A 25628-nucleotide genomic window follows, 5' to 3' on the forward strand; every position below is an offset into this window, starting at 1 on the left:
GTACTTATTGTGGAAACTTCAGAATGCCATTTAAACTCTACTCACAGATTTTTGGACTAAAAAAGTTAGAAAAGTTAGAACAAAAATAGGTTTGGTGTAAACAGGATGCTGCCAACTGAAGTGTCAGTCTAAACATAAATGGGATGAAGAACTTGGCCAATCTTTAATGCAAAAATAACAACTCGAAAAGCAAATAAGTCTGAATGAATCCTGAAGGTTTGGGTGCAAAGTGTTCCTTGAGTGGTAGCAAGAAATCACCAACACCATATTTGCAGCATGCTCAAAAGGTATAAAAATATTTTGAACATTACAAACCAGCTGCATAATTTTGAACTCAAGAACCAACATATGGTGCCAACGAAAGTCATCTATTATAATACATAAATCAACAGGGACAAAAAAAAACCATTTATAAAATATATAAATAGCTACAATCCAGCTTTGATTTATATAGGCTATAAATAGCTACAATTCAGCTCGATTTGAAAGTAAGCTTTCTTTTTAAAAAATGAACATTTATTTCCCCTGCATTATAATGCTATAAATCTTATGCAAGGCAGATTTTAATGCAGTAATCTTTATGCAATGTGATTTTAAAATGTTGCACATTCTGCTATTCAGAGAACTTAAATATTGAAAATAAAAATTCTAACTGCAATTTAGGATTTCAATGTTACAAACATAACCTTATTTGACTTTTTAAGTTAAGGATAGCAGAAAAGAACAGCTGCAAATCACATTGAAGTATTCATTATATCTACTAGCATTTATTGATCATATTTATATGCTCTCCATTCCACAAAATATTAATATAATAATGGTTTCAGTCTTGACCTAAGTACTTAATATTAAATAACTCCATTTACTAGTACTTAGTGTGTCTATGTGTCAGTGTGTCGATATGAGGAAATAAGACAGATAAGGCAAATGTAACAAAAATTCAGTAAAAAGTAGAAAAAGGGGCAAAAATTAAAATTTCTCTCTTTTTGTACGTTTCCTATTTTGGAATATTTGTAAGTATATATATTCAATAAACAAATACAATAAAAATTCTGCTTCCCTTAAAAGCCAGCAACCTTCCTCTATGCCAAGCAGATCTATAAGAGATCTTTCAAAAACAAGCTGTCCATTAAAGGAGTGACTGTACCACTTTTTATTTATATCATTAAATTGCCTTTTCAAATAATACAGAGGTGGAAATGATTTCTTTGGGTATAAGTAGCCCATTTTCAAATCTTTCTTCAGACCTGAATTTCCTTGCATTAACTTACCCAGTTCCAAGGTTCATAAAAAAAAACTTGATAGAACCTTTCCAGATTAACAAATGGTATTAAACAGCATAAACTCCCCATGTACTTTTGTTAGTCTGAAAAGATGCTACCAAACTCTTTTTTTCATGATTGGCTATTATAGTCTAGCACAGCTGTTTTCCCCCATTAGCCAGATCCATCTCCTTTGCACACATATGGTACCTTATACAGCGCTGAATAGTGAGATAGAAGGATCACTAGCCCTACATGCTCTTTACTACAACGATGCTATTTACATCGTGCTGATCCTCATTCAGCAGCCATTGGTGCAGTTTTTATCCTCAAGATGGCAGCATTTGAAAATGCTTCTTAAAAAAGAAGGAAAACAGGTTATGTTTTACTCCAGGGGTCTCCAACCTTGGCAACTTTAAGACATGTGGACTTCAACTCCCAGAATTCCTCAACCTCTGTTAAGGGTTTACATTTCAAATGTGAACCCCAAACTTTTCTTCTTTTCCAGTTCTGAAATGTGGGAAAAGTTTGCACTCAGTGCAAGACACTGGCCTTGACTTGTAAATAGAGCAATGTCTTAAATGCTGTGGCAGAACTGGCTTTTCAGCAGATGCCATGATATTTGCATCCTACTCCTTAAGCAAGTGTAAACCAGATTAAGTGTAAGACAACATTTAATTTTTTTTAAAGATAGGAACCAAGTACTAAGGACAAATTTTCTGACAGTGGAACTGCTTCCTTTCATAAGTAGTGGGTGCTGAATAGGGGATAGGACTAGAATAGGGGATAGGACTAGACCTCTGAGGTTCCTTGCAACTCTTTGTACTGTATTTCATTTCCTACCACAATTGCTTTTTCAAGTTGCTTTCATCACCTCATAGAGGTGGGGTACTTTTACATCCTGAACAAAAATGGAAAACAATGTGTTTATGTGGTTACAATTTCAAATGCTTTAAAAATCTGGACAAGTTCCAGTCAAAATTAAACACTTTAATGATCTGTTATCAAAGAGCAATAACAATGAAGAGCAATAACAAGGCATCTGTAGTAGGCCAAAGATTTATAATAGTTACCTTGGCTGATCTCCTAGATGTAAAACCAGATCTGGTTAACAGTTAAATAGGTGACCATGAGGAAATTCCTTCAAGTCTAAATAGTCATAATTTGGAAGGTCTCAGACTTGGGTCTTAGGTAGAAATAAGATTTGAATTGAATCCAAATACTTGTTTCCTTCTTCCTGGATCTCCATAGATATATCAGAACACTCATCCCCTGCAGTTGCTTTATGGTTCAGAATATAAAACTGGAGCCATAACATCCTGTGCTTTGTGCAATCTCCCAAAATTTGAGGAATAACTCTTGTCCTCCAGAAATCAGCCATGTATAATTGATAATGCCGCTGTAAAAAAATAGGGACCACTTTGGTGGGAAGGTAACAGTGTTCTGTACACCTTCGGTGTTTAGTCATGCCAGCCACATGACCACTGAGGCCTTCAACTCTTTGGCTTTGTAACAAAGATGAGCACTGCTCCCTAGAGCCAGAAACAGCTAGCACATATGTACGAGGGCAACCTTTATCTTTACCTATAGAAAGTCAGCACCTACCCCTCCCAGAAAAATAAAATATCTTGAGAAATATTAAAAATGCAGAATATTATGTTTCCTCAAAGGGAGAAGTGGAGAAACATGTTTTTTAAAGGCAGAAAGCAGCCCCCACTTTCCTTAATACAGCCAATGTCAGCACTTAAGAGATAAAGAGCTTATTGAAAGAGGAAGACAAGTATCTAGATAGCTCAATTTATAGGCAAAGCAGATACTGCAGGCAGAAATCCATTCAAGACAGGATATTTTGAAACTCCCTGCAGCAAAGTCTGAACAAAGGCAAAAGGGTAGGATTCGAAGCAACCCCTCTTCCAAGATCCAAAATGGGACAAAAGCCGTTAAGACTCAACAGGAATTGCTCAGGAATTGCTTGTGTTCTGAATCCCTTTCAGAACACAAGCCCCTTCACTGCATGACCCCAAAGCAGTCCAAACTTCACCTGGAAGCTCAGATAAACAATAAGCCAGAGGCTGATCAGATTAGCACAGACAAACATCTAGGATTTGCATTTCCTCTTTTGCCTATAGAGCCAGTTTTGACCCCTACATAACCCCTACAGGAGCCCCATAGGAATCTGACAACAGCCAAGAGAGTATTAAAGGACATGTTCTTGCACAGGAACAGGAAGCTCAAGTACAAAGCCCAAAAGAATGTATACATGCCACCCACTCTCAACTCCATTTTGTCAGCTGCACCAGAACTTGGTGGTTCTGTTCATCATTAAACCATCTTTCCAATCCATCTTTCCAATCCATCTTTCCAGTGTCTTTCTCTCAGCTTGGAAGTGGACCAGATGAATTTTTCTTCCAACAATTAGTTTCCCCCTGGCAGTTGTGTGCACAGTTAAACTTGGCCATTGGAGCTCATTTACAGTAGAATATATTCTTTGACCCTGATAATGGGCTAATTCAGAATTCATGCTAAGCAATTGGATTATCACATTTGGTGGCTCAGGGGGGGATGGAGAAACTTTGCCCTTTCAGATTCTTCCTGCCCATTTAAAGCAATAGGCCAACTACTTTGTTTCCATGGTAATGTATTGCTGGCTATTATGCTTAGCCAAAGCTATTAAGGTAATATTCCTAAAGAAAGGGGGGGATTTCATGTGACCCATTCAGAATACCTATCTACATAACAAAGCAAGCAGATTCACAGGCCACCTGGCTGCAATTTCCCAAGGCCACCACACTTCTACAAAATTGCATCTATGCCAAATTTAGCAGAAGTAATCTCCCTTGCTGTCTTTTGGAAAGGATGCATTTCCTTTTCTTGAATTTGTCTGCAAAATGTCCAACACCCTGCTTGAGCAGGAGAGTCTGTTCCAAATATTAGCCTCTACCTAGGATCAAACTCACGGTCTCCCAATTGTGAGGCAAGAACTCCACCTCAATAGAATAGAATAGAATAGAATAGAATAGAATAGAATAGAATAGAATAGAATAGAATACAGAAGGAACAGAATAGAACAGAACAGAACAGAATAGAATAGAATAGAATAGAATAGAATAGAATAGAATAGAATGGAATGGAATGGAATAGAATAGAATAGAATAGAATAGAATAGAATAGAATAGAATAGAATAGAATAGAATAGAATAGAATAGAATAGCAGAGTTGGAAGGGACCTTGGAGGTCTTCTAGTCCAACCCCCTGCTTCGGCAGGAAAACCTTACACCACTTCAGACAAATGGTTATCCAATTTTTTCTTAAAAACTTCCAGTGTTGGAGCATTCAAAACTTTTGGAGGCCAGTTGTTCCAATGACAGCCATCAATGATAAGCATGTAGTTAAAGAAGGGCATATAAAATACTACAAACCTCTCCAGCACTGAAAGTTTTCAAAATCTGAACAAACCAAGCTGTTTTTAGCTCCTTTCCAGAAGAAAACGGTTCATTACTCCAGCTTATCAGAAGCCTGTTTGAGCTTGTGCAACCTTTCCATTTAGAATGTTCAGAAAAAATGTTTACAGCTCTGGTAGTGGATGCTCTTCCTGAAGGTGGATTCGTTACTAAAATATTACGGTCCTCTGCCTTTCTGTCTCTAAACGATAAGACTTAAGCAAAACCTGCAAGCTAATTTAATCATTGTAGCTACAAGATGAAAAGGGAGTTAATCCCAAAACTAGCTGCTGGCCTGGTCCCGAGTTCCTTGATAATGACAATCACATGATCCTTCTAGGAATGTACAAGCAGAATGAGGGCTCCCCCAAAACAAAAAGAGATATTTTAAAAAATGGAATTAATAAAAATGGACAGCCATACCAATCCTACATGCTCCTGTACCAAATGGATAGCAAATGATTATCCAAGTTTTTAAGAAGGGATTGGATAACCATTTGTCTGAAATGGTATAGGGCAAGGGTCTTCAAACTTGGCAAGTTTAAGACCTGTGGACTTCAACTCCCAGAATTCCTCCTCCAGTCATGTTAGCTCAGGAATTCTGGGAGTTGAAGTCCACAAGTCTTAAATTTGCCAAGTTTGAAGAGCCTTGCCTTAACTTCTCAAATGCCAGGAAACCATGCTACCAATATTTAACTATTCTGACATTATGCCTTCATGTTTTCATGTACTGGGTTGCACAAGTTAAGATGTTCATGCTTGCAGGTACATCTGGTTTAATGCACAGCCTTTTATTGAAGGGTCTAGAAATTGCATGAAGCTAGTTCTGTAAGTAAAGCTTGGCACCCACCCATCCCCTGCTCTTCCCAAGCCCACCCCACCTTGTCAAACCCTTTGATGTGCTGGATTAAATGACATGAGGCAAAGTTAATGCTATGCTTCATAGTTTATTTATATTTTTATGTAAACATCATTTGCTTGGTAGGCACAATATAACAAAAGCTCTAAAGCAACAGAGAACAATTAAAACAAACATATCAGTTTACTTAGTTCAGGTGGATGATGAAGAGAGGCTGTCATAGTTCCATAATCCAAATTGGGAACTCATTTCCTTTTACTTGATGAAAGCAATCAATTCATTAGAGAAAAGGTACATTAGTAACAAAGGTTTGGGGCTCAAAGATTCCAAACTCTGTTCCCCAGTAATAATACTGATTAAATAAAATTCCTTTTCTATATAGCATCTCCTGCTGTCTTAAGAGGACTCTACCCAGACCCTAAGTTGGCAGACTTGCAAACTAAAATGTTCCCCAACTCCATCCAGTTTTTCCCTGCACATTGAAAGCAAGACTTGCTAATTATGGATTTTGAGACTTTATTTGCCACCTAGAGAGGTAATTCTTCAGCTATATGGGGCATTGTAACCTGCTGTACCTCCAATGTATTCTGATGTTGTCAGTTATCTCTTTTGAAATTCAAGTGATGATATCCCTTTCTAAATTTCCCTGAAGAGCCAGGCTGAAATTTTAGGGGAAATAATGTTGCTTTGTGGACAGAGGGGAAGGAGGTAAACCAATTGTTTTAGAGGAAGCTTCCAATGCTTTGCACTCTTTTCACCTAATCCCAGAAAAATATCCACAGTCCAGTGAAGCTCAGGCATATAAGACTGAATTCAATGGATCACAGGCACTGATAGTTTGCATGAATGTTGGGCTATTTTGATTCCGCTTGATGTGAAAGCCTCTCTCCAGCTCATAAAATATAAGCACTGGCTTGTTTCAAAAGAATGCATCCAAGGATAGCTGTGTTTCTGAAGGGATCTCCACAATTAAAGAGTTCTAAGCAAATAAATGATCCACAAATGTTTGTTTCAATATTTGCAACGTTGCAGGACTAAGCATGAGATCAATTTGTCTGAGTTATCAAGGCAACATCAAAGCTGAAGAAGAGCAAACTTAGCGTACTTCATATGTACCTTGGCCTTCGAGCACAAAAGGAGCTGAGTCACAGAAGTTCTAATGCCATCATCATGACATCTCTAAAACAGAGAGTGGGAAAACCAAGACTAATTTAACGCCACTTGATTTTCTGGCTACCTTTCTCTCAAATTATAGCCTGATTCTATCTTTTTGCTGTTGGGGATACTCAAGATGAAAACCAGGTCAAATAATACATTTTGCATTGCTGGCTAGAGGTTTCCGCTTTGGGTTGGCTGCCTTCTGGGCATTTTTGCCATCATCAAGAAAGGCAAACCTACGTAAGGGAAAGTAGGAATGCATTTTTCTTTCTGCAATATAAAACTGATGGACAATGGATTAAAAGGTAGGCCTCAGGGACTACAAAACATTATAAATTATTGAGGAAGAATGTATCCAGGAGGATACACGGGGGGTTTGGGGATTTATGCATTAATTTCTACTACATGCATAGTGCAGAAAACATTGCAACATTTTCCCTTCCCCCTCTAGACCTCTGCTTCATCTAAAAGTTAGTCTATTTATCTGAAAAGGGACCAGGTTTCCTTCAGAGCATGGGGCTGGACTGGAAGACCTCCAAGGTCCCATCCAACTCTGTTATTCTGTTATTTAGCTACGGAGATGAATATCTTCCATCAAAAGCAGTCCCTACAACGTTTGCCTATTTCTAAGAGTTTCCTTTCAAAAGGTTTGCTTGTAAAAGAATCAAAAGATGGAATTTTAAGGCATTTGCCCCTGCTAAGTTGATGATAAATTCTTGGCTTTTCACTGGTCTATTTTCTAATTGCTGGGCATCTCTGGGGATTGAATTAAAAATAAGAAGATAAATATGGGGAAAGCCGCAATGATGTGAAAAGTTTGCCCACATCTCTGCTCTCCAAAGTCTCAAACAGGGACTCAAGCGAAGGCTCAGCTGATCATCTTGGAAGAGGCAACTTTTGATACTGGTATATGCTGGTTAATGACCAAAATAAAGTTTGATTTGATTACAATGGAAAGCTTGCAATGGCTGTTGCCATTAAAACACACCGAAAAGATGGCATTCTTTTGGCATTTTCAATGGCTGTTGACATTAAAGCACACCTAAAAGATGGCATTCTTTTGGCATTTGTTTCACAAAGTCCCTTCGTTCTATCTCTTTTTGCTTTCTTCTACATTCTTAAAGAGATGGCATTTGGTGGAGATACATTGATTTACTGCAAAAAAACACAAAAAAACCCTACCGTATGAGTCACAAAAATGGAATGGTAAACATGAATGTGCAACAGCTACAATTTAAATGGCTTTCAAAACTTGGTTGAAATCAATTCATGAAGAAAGTGGCTATTAATCATTGTTGCACTGCTAGAGATACCTGGATAAGAAGAGAAGGTTGATGGTGGTAGAAGTAAACACTGCAGGAATATTATTTTAATGATGGATTTAAAATCTATTGGCAGGGCAGTGGATAACTAGAGCAGGCTCTTATAAACAACAGTGTGGTTATAATGATGCTGCCAGTGAAATTCCAAAGCCGGTCTTGAAACAAAGCTGTTCATTTTTACTAATGTGCAAACATTCCACCTCAAGAAGATTATACCTGAAAGACATTCAATCAAGTATTGAAAACAAAGCGACTTTTTAAAAAATACATTGAAGAGGTGCTTAAATCTTATTGGATCCTTTTGAAGTGATCTGGATATCTTTTTTTTTTTTTTGGTAGAGATGCAAAAATGGCTTAAAAAATAATTGAACCAATTTGCTAGTTTGATCCAAACATTTGAATTGATTCACGTCAGTTTTATGAGTCAATCCAAATCATCGAATCCGATCGATTTTCAAAATCAAAGCAATCATTTGAATTGATCTGTTTCCCAATCTAGCTCTGGATCAAGTCTCAAACCTGTTGCAATCCCAAATTAGTATAGATGTTCTCCTACCATTAAAGCCATTTCCCTCCACTCTGGGAAAAAAAACCACAACTGGAGATTTGAGAGAGGGGGAGGGAAAGTAACAATGCAGGAATGGACAAGAAGATGCTTTCCCTCTTTCTAAAAACCAAATGGCTATAAAATTCCAATTAAGTTTGATTGGACTGCATATCACCCCTTAAGACTGGCTGTTTTATTTTCTACCACTCTGAAAAGTGATGCACTAAATGATGTGTATAAATAATGATCAATTACTCTAACATCTTGATATCTCAACTCCCTGCTTTTCTTTGGGTTTTTATCATCCTTAATTTGACCTGTGGTTTGGTTGATCGACAACTTCAAGGAACAACAGAATAATCTTTGTAAAAAGGCTTATTGTCAAAGTCAATCTTTTAGGATCATAACAGAACCCAACTGTTCAGCAGGCAGAAAGCACATATCAGAAAATTAGAAAAATAAAATTGGAATGCTTAAAATAATATGTTAATCCAAATGCATATTTCGTTTGAGGAAAGATGTTAGTAATAGTTTAGCGGTACTCCAAGACATTTGGACAAATATTTTCTTGGATTAATAAAGTGGATAACACAAACTATGTAGGAAATCTATGTTCTCTGTGAGTACAAGATATGGAATCATATACTTTGTGTATAAGAAAAATCATAGTGAGACAAGAATAATGTGAAGTTTACACAAAGTGTCAGCATTTAGATAAAGCTTTAAGAGACTAATATTTCTTTAAATGTGTTGGGTGGAGATATTCACTCTTGAGCTACTTTAAATATTATTAAGAGTGCTGTTTGGCTTAACAATGCTAAAAAAAAAAGATGCAAAAAAAAGGAGTATATGAAGCATAAAGTCATTCCAAATAATTTTCTTTGTACAATATAATTTAGGCAAATTAACTATCAACATTTGTTGGCAATGTTTTCAATAAACCCATTTTAATTAATTGGCGGAGTCTGAGCACGACTATTCCCCTAACAACTACTATACACTGAAAGTTGCACAAATCAGTGCGTCTTAACATCTCTTGAGGATTGTTTTCTTTGTATACCAATCAATATTGTACACATGAGGTATTTTCTTGAGAAATGAGAAGGAGCTGCTTGTTTACAAAGTGGTGCAGGAAAAATTGGCAATTGCCTACCACGGTAGCCTTAGTCTGTGATTCAAAACAGGACTTTCGTTCTTTATGCCCAGAAAGGAGAAGATGCACATTTATTGATACATCGTGAGTTGTTCTCCAAATGTATAGTTGGATAGGGCTTTGTGTGCACATGGACTTATCAGGGTTCATTCATATCATTGCCCAGTTAATGATTATAATTTTGTCATGAAGGACAACATTGGCCTATACAATGGTTTAAGGCAGGGGTCCCCAAACTTGGCAACTTTGAGACTTGTGGACTTCAACTCCCAGAATTCCTCAGCCAGCAAAGCTGAATTCTGGGAGTTCAAGTCCACAAGTCTTAAAGTTACCAAGTTTGGAGACCTCTGATTTAAGGCTTTGTATCAGCTTATCAACAGAGAGTCTATTTGTACTAACTTTCCCACTTACTACAAAACATGAGTCCAAAGTTTGCCTGTGGATCAGTAAGAACATTTCATAGGGCTGGGGAAAGAGAAAAGTGTAAGTGTCACCAAAGAGAAAGCAAGCATTAAATATTTTTCTTGTTTCCTTGACCATAAATACATTTTAATAGCTTGATTTCCATTCATCCATATTCTCCCATATTATCAAACCACTAATTTTAACTTGTTTCTCTTTTGTTCAGTTGTGTCCAATTCTCAGAGACTGCCTGAAAAAGTCCCTGACGGGTTTTGGGGTTTTTTTTGGCAAGTTTTTCAAAAGTAGTTTGCCATTGCCTGGTTCTTAGAGCAGAGAGGAAATGACCGGCCCAAGGTTACTCCAGTGGCTTGGTTCCAAAAGTGGAATTACAATCCATAGTTTCCTGGTTTCTAGCATGATGCTTTAACTACCACATTAAGCTGGCTCTCAATTTTAATTTAAAATTACCTAAATAAAGTTGGGAATAGGTGGGAATTGGTCTGGGCATACTCATGTTTTAAATGAAGAAAATGCCAAGAAGAGTCCAGGCTATGCATGTCTGTAATTACTGTATGCATGGACTACCCTATCGACAGAATCTAACCTGCCCCTTTCCTCCAAAACTAACCCATGTCAACATTATCAAAGTGGATTGAAAATTTGTTTCTGGAACCAACATGGAAAGATGTTTGGGTCTCCTATTGCTGTAGATGACAATAAGGCTTTTGATAGGGATTCAACAAGACTCTTACAGGCAAACTGGAGACCACAGGATGGAATGTCATAATACTGGGAAAGTCAGAATGGCACTTCAGTTCAAAACATCAATGACCAACACCTGATAGCTCAGCTGACTGCAGACAAAAGGAAAAACAAAACAGCACACACTGTACTAGAGCATTTGTTCACTGGTGCACACAATGGGTTTCCCCAGTTGTCTTCCCTTCTTCTGCTTTATCAACTCTTCCAGCTCTCATTCCCACCTTTTCCAACTACTGTTGGATGAATGGTATACACTCTTTGTTCTCATTGTCCCCCTCGTGGTCTTCTTCCTCTTCGGCAGCTTCGCTGGTCTCTGTGCTGTCGTTGGCCATCTGGGGAGGAGACAGAATCAAAAGGATGCACGTCAGTCCATATAATTCTCTGGCTAATGCGCAAAGCAATTAGTATATTGGAGAAGACCCTAAAGGCAGTGATATCACCATTCCAAAACTTTGTCAAGAACTGCAAGAATAAGATGAAAGGGAAGGTGCCATAATTTTGGCAGTGACCTTTTAGTTCATCACCATCGTCTTTTAGATACGCATACATGCCCAACCCATCCAGCATAGATCGTGCCATTTTCAGGGTGTTTGGGGTAAAAGGAGAAACGATGGATCCAAGCAAAGATTTGCAAAGGCACAATCACCAATTGGCAGATCTCCAAATGCATTCCAAACTGATGAGATTCATGGAATTGACATTTTGCAAAATTTATAAAATGTTTCATGACATAAACATTATCATGACACTTTATGGTATAATACAAATGTCATAAAACCTCTTTTGTGGTCATCTCCTGATGTTTGACAATTCAACATGGGTTATTTTCAAAGAGTCACATCTCTGAATATCTCCCTGTAATTTAAGAATTTTTCCAGTGAAAAGAGAACATTAGAATTTCTGCCATTGTTGAAGGCATTGATGAATCTAGTAATAAAAATACCCCTGGAACAATAACCCATCAGGTCACCTAGGGGGTTAATAAAGGGTATGAAGGTTTCTTCAATATTCACATATTGATCAATGTTGGATTTGAAATCTTCTACTTCTTGTAACTTACCAAAGGAGTAGGTGTCTTCTCCACATCCAGAATTAATTTGCCTATATTACCTCTGTCATGGATTCTTTGCATTGCTTCCTTCACCTATAATCAATACATCTTAAATTTTAATCTTCTTTGTGATGCAAAAGAAAAGCAAATCAAAGTCAAAAAATACCCCCCCCCCAAACTGGATTTTAGTATTTTAAGTATTTAGTATTAGACAAGTATTTTTCCTAGAATCTGTATGTATGTAAAAAAAAAAAAATCCCCATGTTGACTTTTAGTATAAGCTCAAGAAAGACATGGAATTAATTAAACATCACAAGAAAATAAAATATTGTATCACCAGAATATCACAGCACTAGGAAGGCTGCTGTCTAAACCCTGTTTCCTAGGAGTATGTGTTTAGAGATTTCTTTTGTGTAAATGTGGCAGAGCTAGAAACACAGTGCCTTCAGAAGGTTTACACTAAAGCTCTTAGAATCCTTGACAATTGTCCATGTGTCAGCCCTACAAAGAACAACCTATCAAGAAATTCACTCTACAGGGAGATTAGATTGAAACTTTTTGGTGATGGGCTACATTGACACAATCTCGCAAATCTGCTTGTGTTTTCACTTCCGCCTGTCTTTTACACCTGGGGATCAGAAATAATTCAATCTAAGTCTTCTTCTAATACTTTCCTACCTCCCTGGGCTTAGCACATGTTTCTTCTGTCCCTGTTGTTCTAACGGTTTCTAGATGCTTTTTCCAAGGTTATCTCCCTGTACCATGTGACTTTATAGAGAATAATAATGTAATAAAAGCATCTGGAGAGCACCCCTGATGAATACAATTGAAGTGTCACATGCAATCCCATTTCTATCTTCCTGGGAGTATATTGCACTGAGCATCACTTTGGAAGATAAGACCTCTGGATTTCCATTCTATGTTATGATTTTATGTTATGATTGATGGGCCTCCTTTGCTGTTACATGGACTGCAGCTTCATTTTAGGATACATGGATTTTGGTAACACATTCCTGTAATCCGAGAGTTAAATATTACATTTATACATTAGCTCAATCAAAAGAGAGTTTAAGCAGTATACAGTGTATATAATAAAATGCAGTAAACGATATAATGTATCTTTTCTTTTATGTACACTGAGAGCATTTGCCCCAAGACAAATACCTTGTGTGTCAAATCACACTTGGCCAACAAAGAATTCTATTCTATTCTATTCTATTCTATTCTATTCTATTCTATTCTATTCTATTCTATTCTATTTTACTCTACTCTACTCTACTCTACTCTACTCTACTCTACTCTACTCTAATTAAAACCAGATCATAACACATGATATGGTTATAAAAATATAGAAATACCATTTTGGTGGCGGTCACAACAAGAACATCATCTACATTATTCCAATTGCTGCATAATCTTACGCACGTATCAGTTGCTATGGGCAACTTTCATCTGGTCTGTAGCTCTGAGGTCCCTTTTAGGATATCCACCTGAAGTAACTGAGTTGAAATCTCTCCAAAATATCCCATAAAGCAGCCATTGTGAAATTGCTATAGTTAAGAAAACTACATGAGCGCATCCTGAAGTTACCAGATTGTAAAGAGCAAGGTGGAATGAGCGATTATTTTTGTCACCATTAGCAATTTCCACACTGTATGTGGGCTACAACTGGAAAAGCTTAGCTTCCACTAGGGCATACAAAACCTTTGCCAGACCAATTCTCAAATACAGCACATCCTCCTGGAACCTGCACTGTATATCGGACATTAACACAATTGAGCGGGTTCAAAGGTATTTCTCAAGAAAAGTTCTCCATTCCTCTATTCACAATAGAATTCCCTATACCTCCAGGCTCAAAATTTTGGGCCTGAACAATCTGGAACTGTGCCGCCTGCGGTACGATGTAAGTATAGTACACAAAGTAGTCTGTACAACATCTTACCTGTCAATGACTTCTTCAGCCTCAATCACAACAATACACGTGCAAACAACCGATACAAACTCAAGGTAAACCACTCTAAACTCGATTGCAGAAAATACAGTAACAGAGTGGTCAACGCCTGGAACGCTCTACCCAACTTTGTTGTTACAGCCTCAACCCTTCACTGCTTCAACCTTAAACTGTCTACCGTGTACCTCACCCCATTCCTACGAGGTCCTTAAAGGGGGCGTGCATAAGCACACCAATGTGCCTACCGTCCCTGTCTTAATGTCCCCATTTATCTGTATGTACTCCCTTTGTTCTTGTTTATGTTCTTACCTATACTTGTTACCTTGCAAATGTTTGACAAACAAACAAATGAACAAATAAATAAACTCTCCATCTTAGTAGGGCTGAATTCACACATATATGTGTCCTAAATTATAATATTGCATGTTTAATAAGTGTCCATGGATCTATCATTATATTTCTGGGTTTTTTTTTTCTCTCTTGGTAGCTTAGAGAAGGGGAAAGTTTCTCTCATTGCATTCCCACAACTCCCAAGGAAGGGTGTTGGGCCAAGGGTACATCATTCAACTTGAGATCAAGTGGGAATTTCAACCTGCATCTGCTTTATGCAAGCCCAGTGATAAGAAGTGGTCTCCAAACCATCTATTTCAGGGGTCTCCAACCTTGGCCACTTTAAGACTTGTGGACTTCAAATCCCAGAATTCCTCAGCCAGCAAAAGAGCAAAAAGCTGGCTGAGGAATTCTGGGAGTTGAAGTCCACAAGTCTTAAAGTGGCCAAGGTTGGAGACCCCTGATCTATTTTATCAGTTCTGAATATGTTTGGTCAATTACAGTTACAATTGCTGAATGGTTCTCAGCACCACTCATATGCTACCCAGCTCTGATCAATAGCACTCAACCCATTTTCTCCCCTAAAGAATGCAGGCACTTTATTGTTCGGCTGAATTAAATAACGTTTTGACCTTGCTTTAATCCTTGCTTTAATTTGAAATTTCACTAAAGATATAGAATGATTAACAGCTAACTGCAATTTTACAAGCCTTTAAGTCTACAGAGAACAAATGTTTAAATTGCTTCTACACTATCAAGGAAAAAAATAATCATGCTGTCTAAGTATCATTTGTTCTTTAAAAATATAGCTGTTCCTCAGGAGCTACTCAAATACCATATTATAGGAGGGAAAAGAAATTACTTGTGCTTTCTGTCAAAATATGTGGACTTAATATGGATGAGAGGAAAGAGGTTATTAATACTTCTATACACTTTATAGATGTTTTCACAGTACAATGAAGTGATTAATCAAGAATTATTGAATAAACATAATTCATTGGCTGACACAACATTGCCTAAACTAATATGATGCTTTTGAAACCATTCTGACTGGGTTCCCACCTGTAGTTTGTTTGGGTTTGAAAAACCAAATCCACAGAAACTAAGCTATCACGGAAGCAACAGCAACAAGGAAGAAAGAAGCCTGAAAGAAATTCCATATAATTCTCCAAGGAAGAAGGTACCTTTTCTTTTAACCTTCACAGAACATCAGGTACAAAATCCTCTCTTTTAGCTGTGATCAACTAAATTAGCCTTCTATCTTGTTCAGGTGAAATTCCAGTTCTGACATGTCCTGGTAGCTACCCAAATTAACTCTACACAACGTGCAACCGTGACAAATGGCATGAGAGAACCAAGCTGGTTGGTGGTGGATCTGCTACATGGAGATCCCATTCTTATGATCCGGTTCAATACATCATGCAAAGTTCGTTTAACCATAGTTTAATGTTAAGTTCACAGTTGCCTGAAACATGGTTTTAAAAACACAATGTAATGGCTTATACAACAAGCCAAAATCAAACCACATCATAGCTTAATCAACGTGTGAAGATAGCCTCTCTCTTCCACTAAAAGCATTTAATTTAATCCTACCCCCATTGCAAGAAAGTTAATATTCTCAGAAGCATTCCATTCAAATTCCTCTCATTTGAACGCAGAGGGGAAAACATACTGATACCTGCCATTGTGCAGGTTTTTAATAGAAAAAAGAATGAGAAAGGGTGGGGGGAAGCTATGGGGGAGTATTTTTGTTCTCTTTCCCCTTCTGGCTGCTTTCGCTAAAACGTAAGCAAAACAAACCGATTCATATATCTCCAAATTCATGTCCACTTCCTGCCTCTAGAGCAGGGGTCTGCAACCTTAAACAGTCAGAGAGCCATTTGGAATCGAAACCCACAGAAAACACCAGGAGCCTCAAAACCTGGGTGGGTGTGGTCAACTCAATGTCACTCCCACCCAGTCACATGACCCCACCACGCCTACCCTGGTTTTGTGGCTCCTGGTGTTTTCTGTGGGAAATGGGCCTCTCTTTCTCTCTCCCTCCCATTTCTGTTTTTTGTTTTACCTTCTCGGGTCAGGCGAGGAGTGACTGGGAGGGGAAAGAGCAAGGGCCGAGGCCAGCCAGTGGTGGAATCATCCAACAGGGAGCCACAGCAGAGCGCCCAAAGAGCCACAGGTTGCTGACACCCACTCTAGAGAAATCTGTTCATGAGAGCTGTAGCCAAATCTAGTGGGAAGCACAAGCTAGTTGCAAAAATGAATTGTTGCCACAATTATAGTACATGGAGGGGAAGAAAGCAGCTCTCCATTGTGTCCACGCTCTAGACAACTCACAAAATGTAGCATCAGATCATCAGGATCTGTTCCAATTCAATATTGAGTGTGCTTGTATTTCTGTAACTAAATCAGTCTCGACATTCGTTCCAGATACGTTCTATACCTCTGCAAAATTCAGATGAGCTTTTCTTATGCTAGCATTTGTCATACATTTTAGGCACCCATGGAAAGGCAAGTATGAATACTATTATAGTTTGCTTTGAAATAAGGACGCAACCCTTTTCCTCTGTCAAATTCTAGAACCTTCCATTACACACAATATTCCATCATTCCTAATACCCAATTCTTTGAATAGGTGGAATAATCTTTCTACTTGGATGATCAGAGCTTAATATGAGAATGGGTAATATTTCTTTTTCTTTTTTTTTTGCATTTGAATTTTTTTCTCTCAGAAAAAACCCCTATATTTTCTTTACTCCTCATTTTGCCTCACGAGGAGGGCTCAAATGTCTATCACTCATTTTGTACAAGAGTTTAATGCTGACCTTTGGCTGCAAACTGCCCCACTTCTCACCAGGAGATTAGAACATTCGCATAAAGAAACCAATCTGCATTATTAATCATACTAACAAACAGCAATAAAATGTAACCACCAAGCTAGATAGTCACTTTTATGAACTCTTGAAAAGCTAAGGAACGGAGCCAGTTGGAAATCTTAGGAGTGAATGCTAGACTTGAAAGACAAAACATTAACCTGGATTAAGTAAACAACAAATTATACTGTTTCCAGGAGTGGAACATGATTTTATTTTATAGTTCTTCTGAAAAGTATTCAAAGGCTGAAATAAACAGAAGAGCAAAACCATCACTGCATAAAACTGAAAGACAATAGTTGGGTTCCTTCAGCACAGCTGGATATAATTCATGATCCAATGATCGGAGTTCTCATAACATGCTGAGCCAAAAACAAATAATGCCAACCTCTTAACACCTGGCAGAATAAAGCAAGTTTTTATTATTCTCTAAGGCAGAAAAGGATAATTTTCTTCTTTGTAACTTTAGAGAAGGCGAAGAGCTACTAAATTTGTTTATGCTTGTGATGAAGTTTGGAAGTCACTTCTTTATGTATTTTTTTTCCTCTCTTTCTGTAATTTATTTTTATCTTTTTCTTCCTTTTACATTTTACAACTGTTTTTTCTTTCTTTAGTTTACATTGTGTTTTACTATAGTTGAAAAAAATCTTAACAAAAATGATAGATGAACACTTGGAATGGGAGGTTGATAAAAATTAGCCAAGTTTCTTATAAGAATTTCACACATGCCAAGATAAAATGCTTGTGTGTCTGAGTTTATAATAAACAGCAATCAGATATTAGTAGGTAATGCCAAATGTTGACTTTATCAATGTGGGAAATATCCCACTGATTTGGATGTGCTACAGGTATCCTTTAATACAACATCACTGGGATTTTTCTGAAGGACATATTTAAAGCTTTCTAGTCCACACCAGTGAGGGAAGTGTTAAAAGAGATACTTTTGGTCTGTCTGCTTTGCCCCAGTGCTGCTAAGGAACAAGCAACTAAAACATGCCACAGCAAATTATGAGGATCAGGTCTCCATGGTTACAGGTCATGTGGCCTAAAATTACAAGCTGTTAGCGTCAGAGTTACTTTGGTAACGCCAATGGCGCAGGTAGCTCATCCAGATCTTGCCCAAACTGATAAAAGCATCTGTCTGATTTTTCTGTTTTGATGCTCAGCCAGCAGCTGGCGTTAACCCATAGACAGCAAGCATTTATGCTGTTACAAGCACTCCTAAAAGTCGCAGCTGTTCACTGAATATGTGACGAAGGGTAGAATCACAGCCATCGACTATGTTCACACAACATACTTGGGTAGGCTAATGAAAGATTTAGGACCTGCATGAGCTCAACAGACTTAAGATTGGCTAGTTTTAATCTTAGTTCATTGTGGCTTTGAAGATTATGCAAGTCAACCTTTTTGGATTGTACAATCTGAACCCATTGGAGTGGATTAAAATCAGTAATAAAATCAGTAAGTGGACTGTGTGAAGGCAGACCCTAAGAACTGATTAGTCTCCTTCCAGTGTTTCCATTAATATATGTGATATTAATGGAAACACCAATTTCCTATGTCTCTCTCTCTCTCTCTCTCTCTCTCTCTCTCTCTCTCTCTCTCTCTCTCTGTGTGTGTGTGTGTGTGTGTGTGTGTGTATTTGTTTTCTTAAGTTTTTGTGGGTATTTATATGTATGTTATTCAGCTTTGTTCGGGTATTTTCCCATGTCATTATAGTTGTGCTTTTAAAGTTTAAAAGCACAACTATAACGACATGGGAAAACACCCGAACAAAGCTGAATAACATGTGTGTGTGTGTGTGTGTGTGTGCGTGTACACACACACACACACACACACACACACACACACACACACAATTCCATGATCCTTTTATACAAACAACCAAAAGCAGTAAGAAAAGAGAGGAAGGAAGGGTGGATGAAGGCGGTTCAACTGTATTGCTTCTCTTCCCGTGATCCCAAGGGTTATTATCACCACCTACCGTTTTGTTTACATGCAGGCATGTATGCCTATATAATAGCTTGTTTTATTTCTAAATGGTTTGGGGAGATTATTATCCTGAATGGCAGGATATAAAGAACTGTAAATAAAGCAACAAGCAATTAATTCCAGTTCTTGTCATCATTACAGTCAACACGAATGAAGGAGGGTGGGGAATGTGTGGAAACTTTGAGGTTACTCAAACCAATTCAGCTCACCAGATGGAAGGGAATGGAAGAAAAAGGCAAAACACCGAAAAGCAATCTGAAAGTTTCAGTGGCCCAACCATCAACCAAAGCTTTGAACTTCTCTGTTCCTTCCTGGCCGTAAATCATTTTACCTGATAGTATTTTGTAGCCTACCTAGGCAATCCTCATATCAATTCTTGTGCTATGAACTGAACTCATATTAACTTATATAACCAAGGATTTACAAGTGATGTTCTCAAGGCTATCAAGCAAATCATAGCAGGAAATCAACTCCAACGGAAGGCTAAAACTACTTTTATCGAGATTGCCTATATTAAGAGAATTTTGCAAGTTGGACTGTGCTGTACCTCTTCCTTATACTCCTTAAACACATTTGCTCTGTTTAGATTCAACACACTGCCTTCAGCTGTTATCAACAATAAATACCAATAAAGAAAAAAAATCTCCCATGAATGACTTTGCTTCAGTGACTCCCACAGAGGAAGTTGTATTGTAATTTTTATTTGGGTCTGCATGAGGTATTAATCCAGCCACTCATAAAGGAATTCCCAGGGAGAGACCATCAATGATGACTCCCATCTTTCAGCAGACCATAAAATAATTTTGCTATATTACCCATAATATAGCCGAATTTTGTCTAGCTGGTACAAATATTGTTCATTAAAACTGCATTTCTCAGATACTTTTACAATTTCATCCCCTCCCTTCAAAACTTCAATTACTACCCATACTACTGCAATGAATATCCCATCACTTGTAATTCTGAACAGTACCAGATTGACCTTCCACTTTCCTGTTGTATCTAAGAACATGGGAAAGCTGAAACACAACGAGATAATTCTCCATATATCTGCAAATGAAACTTCCAGGTCAACAACAGCACAGTGAATTTAAAAACCACAGCTGATCTTTCATGACCAGGGTTGCATGTTCCTTTATAACTGCCACTATTAATATCTTGGCAATGACTTTTTACACCAGAAGTAATATCTTGATTATCCATAAAGGTTTATATGTAATCTTCCATATCGCAATGCTCAGAGAGAATATATTACATTTCGAGTGCCTGAGAGAGGGGGTTATGGGAAATTGTATGTAGAATTCAATAGTGTAGCCAATAAATATTTGAATTCCAAAATGTTTAGCTCATCCTTCTAAAATATTAACACTGTTATTTTTTCGTGCAGAGTTAGGCTTTTGGCAGAGAACTGCTGGAGTTTGTTCTTATAATTTTTTTAAACTACAAAGTAATGGAACAAATCAGTCTACAGCACCAGCTGCCTGGCACAAAAGTCAGTGATAATGTCCATTTAAAAGCCAGCATAGAGCAAAATGTTTGGCAGAAGCCATGAATATTCTTAGTGTTTTGACAGAATCGCTGATAAGATAAATTTTGGAAATCAGATAATCAAACACATGATCCAACTGTAAAAAAAAATAAATCCTGACTCTACCTAGGGCACATCTGAACAAAATGCCACACTACAGATAGAAGAGAATTATTTATAGCTCAGGGTTGAATTGTGGAGTCCTTGGTGCTCTCTGAGCTTGGTTGTTTTCTTGCAGACATTTCATTACCATACTAGGTAACATCACATCAGCACTGGGAGAGCAGGCTAGCAAATCCAGCTCCTGGTTCTTCTCTCTAAGTACCATAGTCAAAAAACAAAAAGCTTTAAGCTTCCTGTGTTTCTGGCTGGCCAAGTCTCTCTCATATGGGCAAGTAATCATCATTGGGTACACATGGACATTTTTAATAGTACAATGTGGGACAGATTCTAAGCGGTACGATGGCCTGAAGGTGGAGCTCTCGCCTCACAATCAGGAGGCTGTGAGTTCAATCCTAGGTAGAGGCAGATATTTCTCTTTCTGGGCATGATGAGAATATATCTGCTGAACAAAACTCCACACTGGTGACAGGAAGGGCATCTGGCCAATAAACACTCAGCTCCATTCATTTGCCCAGACTCCACCTACAAGGGATTATGGGGTCATTAAAAGAAGATGAATGTGAACAGAAAATCTGAACAGAAATAACTTTGGCTTCTATATGAGAGGCTTATACGTCCCCTGGATGTTGCCCTAATAGGTAGCGCCCTAATTCTAATCAAGTAAATAGCTTCTTATGTGGAGCTTGAAAGACACTATAGAAATATTTAGGAAGGGGGAAATGATTGTATTATAAAAGGGATGGGAAACTTTGGTTCTGTCATTTCAGATATCTAGATGCCAAGTCCTTTGCTTTGGTTCAGTCAGAATTTTATCAAATCGCAAAGCATGTTGTACCGAGAAGGTAAGGCTGCAATATGACAAATCATCAGTAATTTGCTTTAAGGCAGAAAATAATCTAAGTAGCAAGATGAGAGGAACTAAGGAAGTTTCCTAGTAGACCTGCTTTCAGCCAGAATTTAAGATATCAGACACTTAATTGGTGCCTAAGGGAAATGCAGCCTAATTCTAAATATGTTAGAGCATTAGAAGTTGATTAAGGAACTCCTAGTCAGATTTTCAAGAATTGTGATTGGATTATTTCTAAACTTGGAGATTCCTCATAACATACAACTGAGCATCACAGAGCACCAAACTCCAAAATTCAGCTTTAACAAGTTTAAAGTGAAGATAATTATTACCTGGGGCACAATTCTTATCAAACTGATTGGTAAATTTAATTATTGCAAAGGATGGGTTTGGAGGCTTTTCCGAGAAGCTCTCTTGTTTGAGTAGGCAGGTAGGATGATATCAGCTTCCCTGGTATTCAAAAACAAGCAGTAATATTTTACTCCCTCCTCCAATTTAAAATACCCTTGCTGATAGATTAGCATTCGGTTTAGCATTCGAATATGGAATGCTATTTTCTGTGGTATTTCATCAAGCAATGAAATCAAATTTCACCTTGGGTACACAATTCCACTGGCAAGAATAAAAGAACAATCTGATCATACTGTGTTACATTCTTGTGGAAATTAAAGTGTAGATACACTGTGATAGTGGTGGAATTACAGTGACAAGAAACGAAAACTCTTTCTCTAAATCTAAACCTCTTTAAACATTCTTCCAAAGGCTTGTTCAGATTTGAGAGTAAAAGCAACTGAGGGGTCTGGAAACTAATGAAAATCTATCTGTCTGTCTGTCTCTTGATCTAATACTTATATATGTGTATATATATATAAGAAAGCAGCAAGAACGGCTACAGCATCAGCATTTATCACTTCACAATCAAACCTCAAGAATTAAAATAAATTCTAAAAATAGCCTGGGAAAAAAAAGGGGGGGGGAATGCCCAGAAAATAACCAGAATGACCAAGGCAAGGATAGACTGTCAAATCTTTCATGGTTTGAAACTAGGATTGTCTCTGTGGGAAGAGAAATTCACATGTTTCCTTATTCACTACAAGCATGGTCTTTCAGTGTATACTATATTTTTCTTCCTGTCCATGATAGCTTTGATGATCCTGAGCTATAGCTACACTGTAGTAAAAGCAACACTATTTGAAGTTTATTCTTCCTAATTTTTGATTTTGGAGAATGAGCACTTGGATCCTGGCTTATATCTGTCTCTCCTCAAAGTGTTTTGTTCTTAAATTTGATTAGTAATTATTTAGGACTTGTCTTGAGCTGTGACTATTTAGAAATATTGTTTCTGCCAGATGGTATAGATGATCCCATCTCTCTATATTTTCATTTGTTTAGGAACAAAGCTCTTATAGTTAATTTCAAGTGAAGGAAACTGAGATAACCTCTCTCATGTTTAGCATCTAATTGACAGGTTGTTCCTAACATTCACCCTCAAACATGAGTTCTTATTGGTTGGTTCTAGGCTTTCCTAGTTCTGCTATCTTGTCAGAATTTGTCAAAAATAATAATGATAAATTGATGGGCTCATTAAAAATTCAGTTTACAATTAGCATTGATTCCTTCTGTTGTGCTGGAAGAAAATAAGAAAGATAGTACTAATCTATCATCTAAATTTATTAGTAGACTTTGAACATCCAGGGTTTATTTAATAGTGAAACCAGGAAAAAAGAAATGGTTTCACATTGCAAATCAAATGACAAAATGGAATGCCAGCACATCGCTCTCCTTTGGGTATTTTTCCCACTGATAGATTGATCTGCATGACAAAGGAAATGTTGTCATGGAAATATCAAGCATGAATCTAGGGTACATTTCATTAGTTTAGCAGCAATCCTTAGGGGAGAAAAAGTCTCAATTAACAAAATCAGTTTTCTATTTCTAAAATTTAGTTTGACAACGTGAACTTTACCATAACAAAGCAACCAACATATTGATTTAATACCCATACATACATAATTGATATAAGTGGGTATAGTTATTAGGTTTTATTTCCCATGGATACCTGTGATATTTGTTCACACAGTCAATTGTCAGTAAAAACACCTCATAACGGAACAGTCATGATATTGTATGAGGCCAGAACTTAGAAGGCAGAGAGACCAATCAATAAGGAAAGTAGTAGACTCAAAATCCCTAAGTGAAATCTTCACTTACAAGACTGGCTTTGAGATAAAGTAGAATCTCTCTCATCAGAAAGTTTCTTAAAGTACCTTCAACTTGAGATGGTTGATTGAACCTTAGAGGAGAATTCAGCAGAAGATTTCAAATGTCCATATGGCCTCAGTTGGAGGAAAAACTCTCTGGGCCCAAGTATTCAGCTCCTAATGATCTGTCCAGGGTCCTGAAAGCTCATTCTCTCTTAATGCTTTTTCTTAGCTACGTATTTGAATCTTCACAGGAAATATTTTGTGTGACTTCTCTGCTTTGGCATTTGGGAATTTAGGTTGAAAACTGGATACTGTCCACTCTGCATTGCAGATTTCATTCATATCTATGTGGCATTCAGCTTTGTTCAGGTATTTTCCCACGTCATTGTAGTTGTGCTTTTAAAGTTGTAGCAACGTTTCCGCAGAATCTCATCTGCCATCATCAGGCTTCTGTATTGTGTTCGTCTGTGAGTCAGACTTTCATAGCCGTTTCAGTTTTAAATTTGGGGCTAGCCTACTGCTGTGCCAGAATGGTTTTTTCTTCATCCTGATTGGTTGGGAGTCTTGGTCTGTGTTTATTGGTCTTGGAGTTTGCTGTGTTCTGCTTGATTGGTGTTTCTAATATCTTCTGTATGTTTTGTGGCTCTTTTTGTATCTTGATTGGCTGGCAACATTGTGTTTCCTGTATTGGAGGCTTTTAGTGCGGCTTGGCTCCGAGTAAATGGACGGCTATCATTTATTAGGAAGTTAGGTTTCATCTGGGTGAACACATGAAAGCCACAGGTCATAGCATCGACTTCAATGGCACCAAAACCCTAGCCGCTATAGAAAACCCCAGCCACAGAATTATCAGAGAAGCCATAGAGATTGAAAAAAGACCTGAAAGCATGACTAGAAGAGATAATTCCACCAGACTGTCAGTCATTTGGAAACCTGCACTCACAAACAAACAAAATCTCCACACCACAAGCCGGGCAAACACCTGGGTACAAACAGACTCCCCGCTGATACCTCCAGCTCAAACACACCCCAACCAGGCACCCAGATGAAACCTAGCTTCCTAATAAATGAAACGTCCAAGAGGAACATTTGAAGTCAGAGATGGGGGCTGACAAATGACCAGCCAGTGTGAGCTTCAGAAATGCTGATAAAGCAGACAGCTCCAGTGCCACCATTTGGACTGCTGCATCAGCCAGAAAAGGAGGCAGGGCAAAAGAGCAGGCACAGCTACCATCTGAACATGAGGGCATGGAATTACTGCCCCCATCCAATGCAAGTTTGGTGGGCTGTGAAGAGAATAGAGCAAAGAGGCTCTGCAAGATCACTCATACAGAGGGAGTCTCACCTCACTATTATTGTTGTTGTTGCTATTATTATTACAATTTACAGTTTATTACATTACTAGCTCAATACTCGTGCTTCGCTACAAAACTATGTGGTTGGGCTTAGTTTTTGGGGAGGAAAATGAGGGAAAAAATGTTGCCTCTGCCTATCAGCATCCATCTATTTATCTGGCTAGTGTCCTGTCAGTGTGTGAGAGAGTTGAGGGCTGTTTGGAAACTGAAACAGTATTAGCTGTGTGAGCAAGGAGACAGCAAGGAGCCTGGGCATGGCTGAGCTCAACTGTTCTGTACTAAAGCTGTTTGATGCTGTGAAACTAAAACTGAAACTGAAACTCCTCTCCTCTGCTTGTGTTTTACATTTGGAACAGATTTCTTTTCAGGTGGGGAGGGGGAGTAGAATGCCTTAGCATCAGAGCGTGTTAATAATAATATAGGAAATACTAATGCTCTGATGGTTATTTCAAAAAATCCTTTCTTAGTGAGC

General features: G+C 37.9%; 1 protein-coding gene across 1 annotated transcript in view; it reads right to left on the reverse strand.

The window, feature by feature from the left end:
* Nucleotides 1-5631: 5631 nt before the first annotated feature.
* The window catches only part of VAT1L (vesicle amine transport 1 like), a 52036-nt gene continuing 32039 nt past the window's right edge, over nucleotides 5632-25628 (reverse strand). The window contains exons 8-9 of the mRNA XM_026714161.2: nucleotides 11966-12049; nucleotides 5632-11237 (exon numbers count right to left, since the gene is read on the reverse strand). Of these exons, the coding sequence (XP_026569946.2) occupies nucleotides 11136-11237; nucleotides 11966-12049 (186 nt within the window). The 3' untranslated portion in view covers nucleotides 5632-11135. The remainder of the gene's footprint in view (nucleotides 11238-11965; nucleotides 12050-25628) is intronic.

The sequence above is a fragment of the Pseudonaja textilis genome, chromosome 11 (assembly GCF_049901715.1).
Source record: "Pseudonaja textilis isolate UNSWEBS1 chromosome 11, rPseTex1.2, whole genome shotgun sequence".
Classification (NCBI taxonomy): domain Eukaryota; kingdom Metazoa; phylum Chordata; class Lepidosauria; order Squamata; family Elapidae; genus Pseudonaja; species Pseudonaja textilis.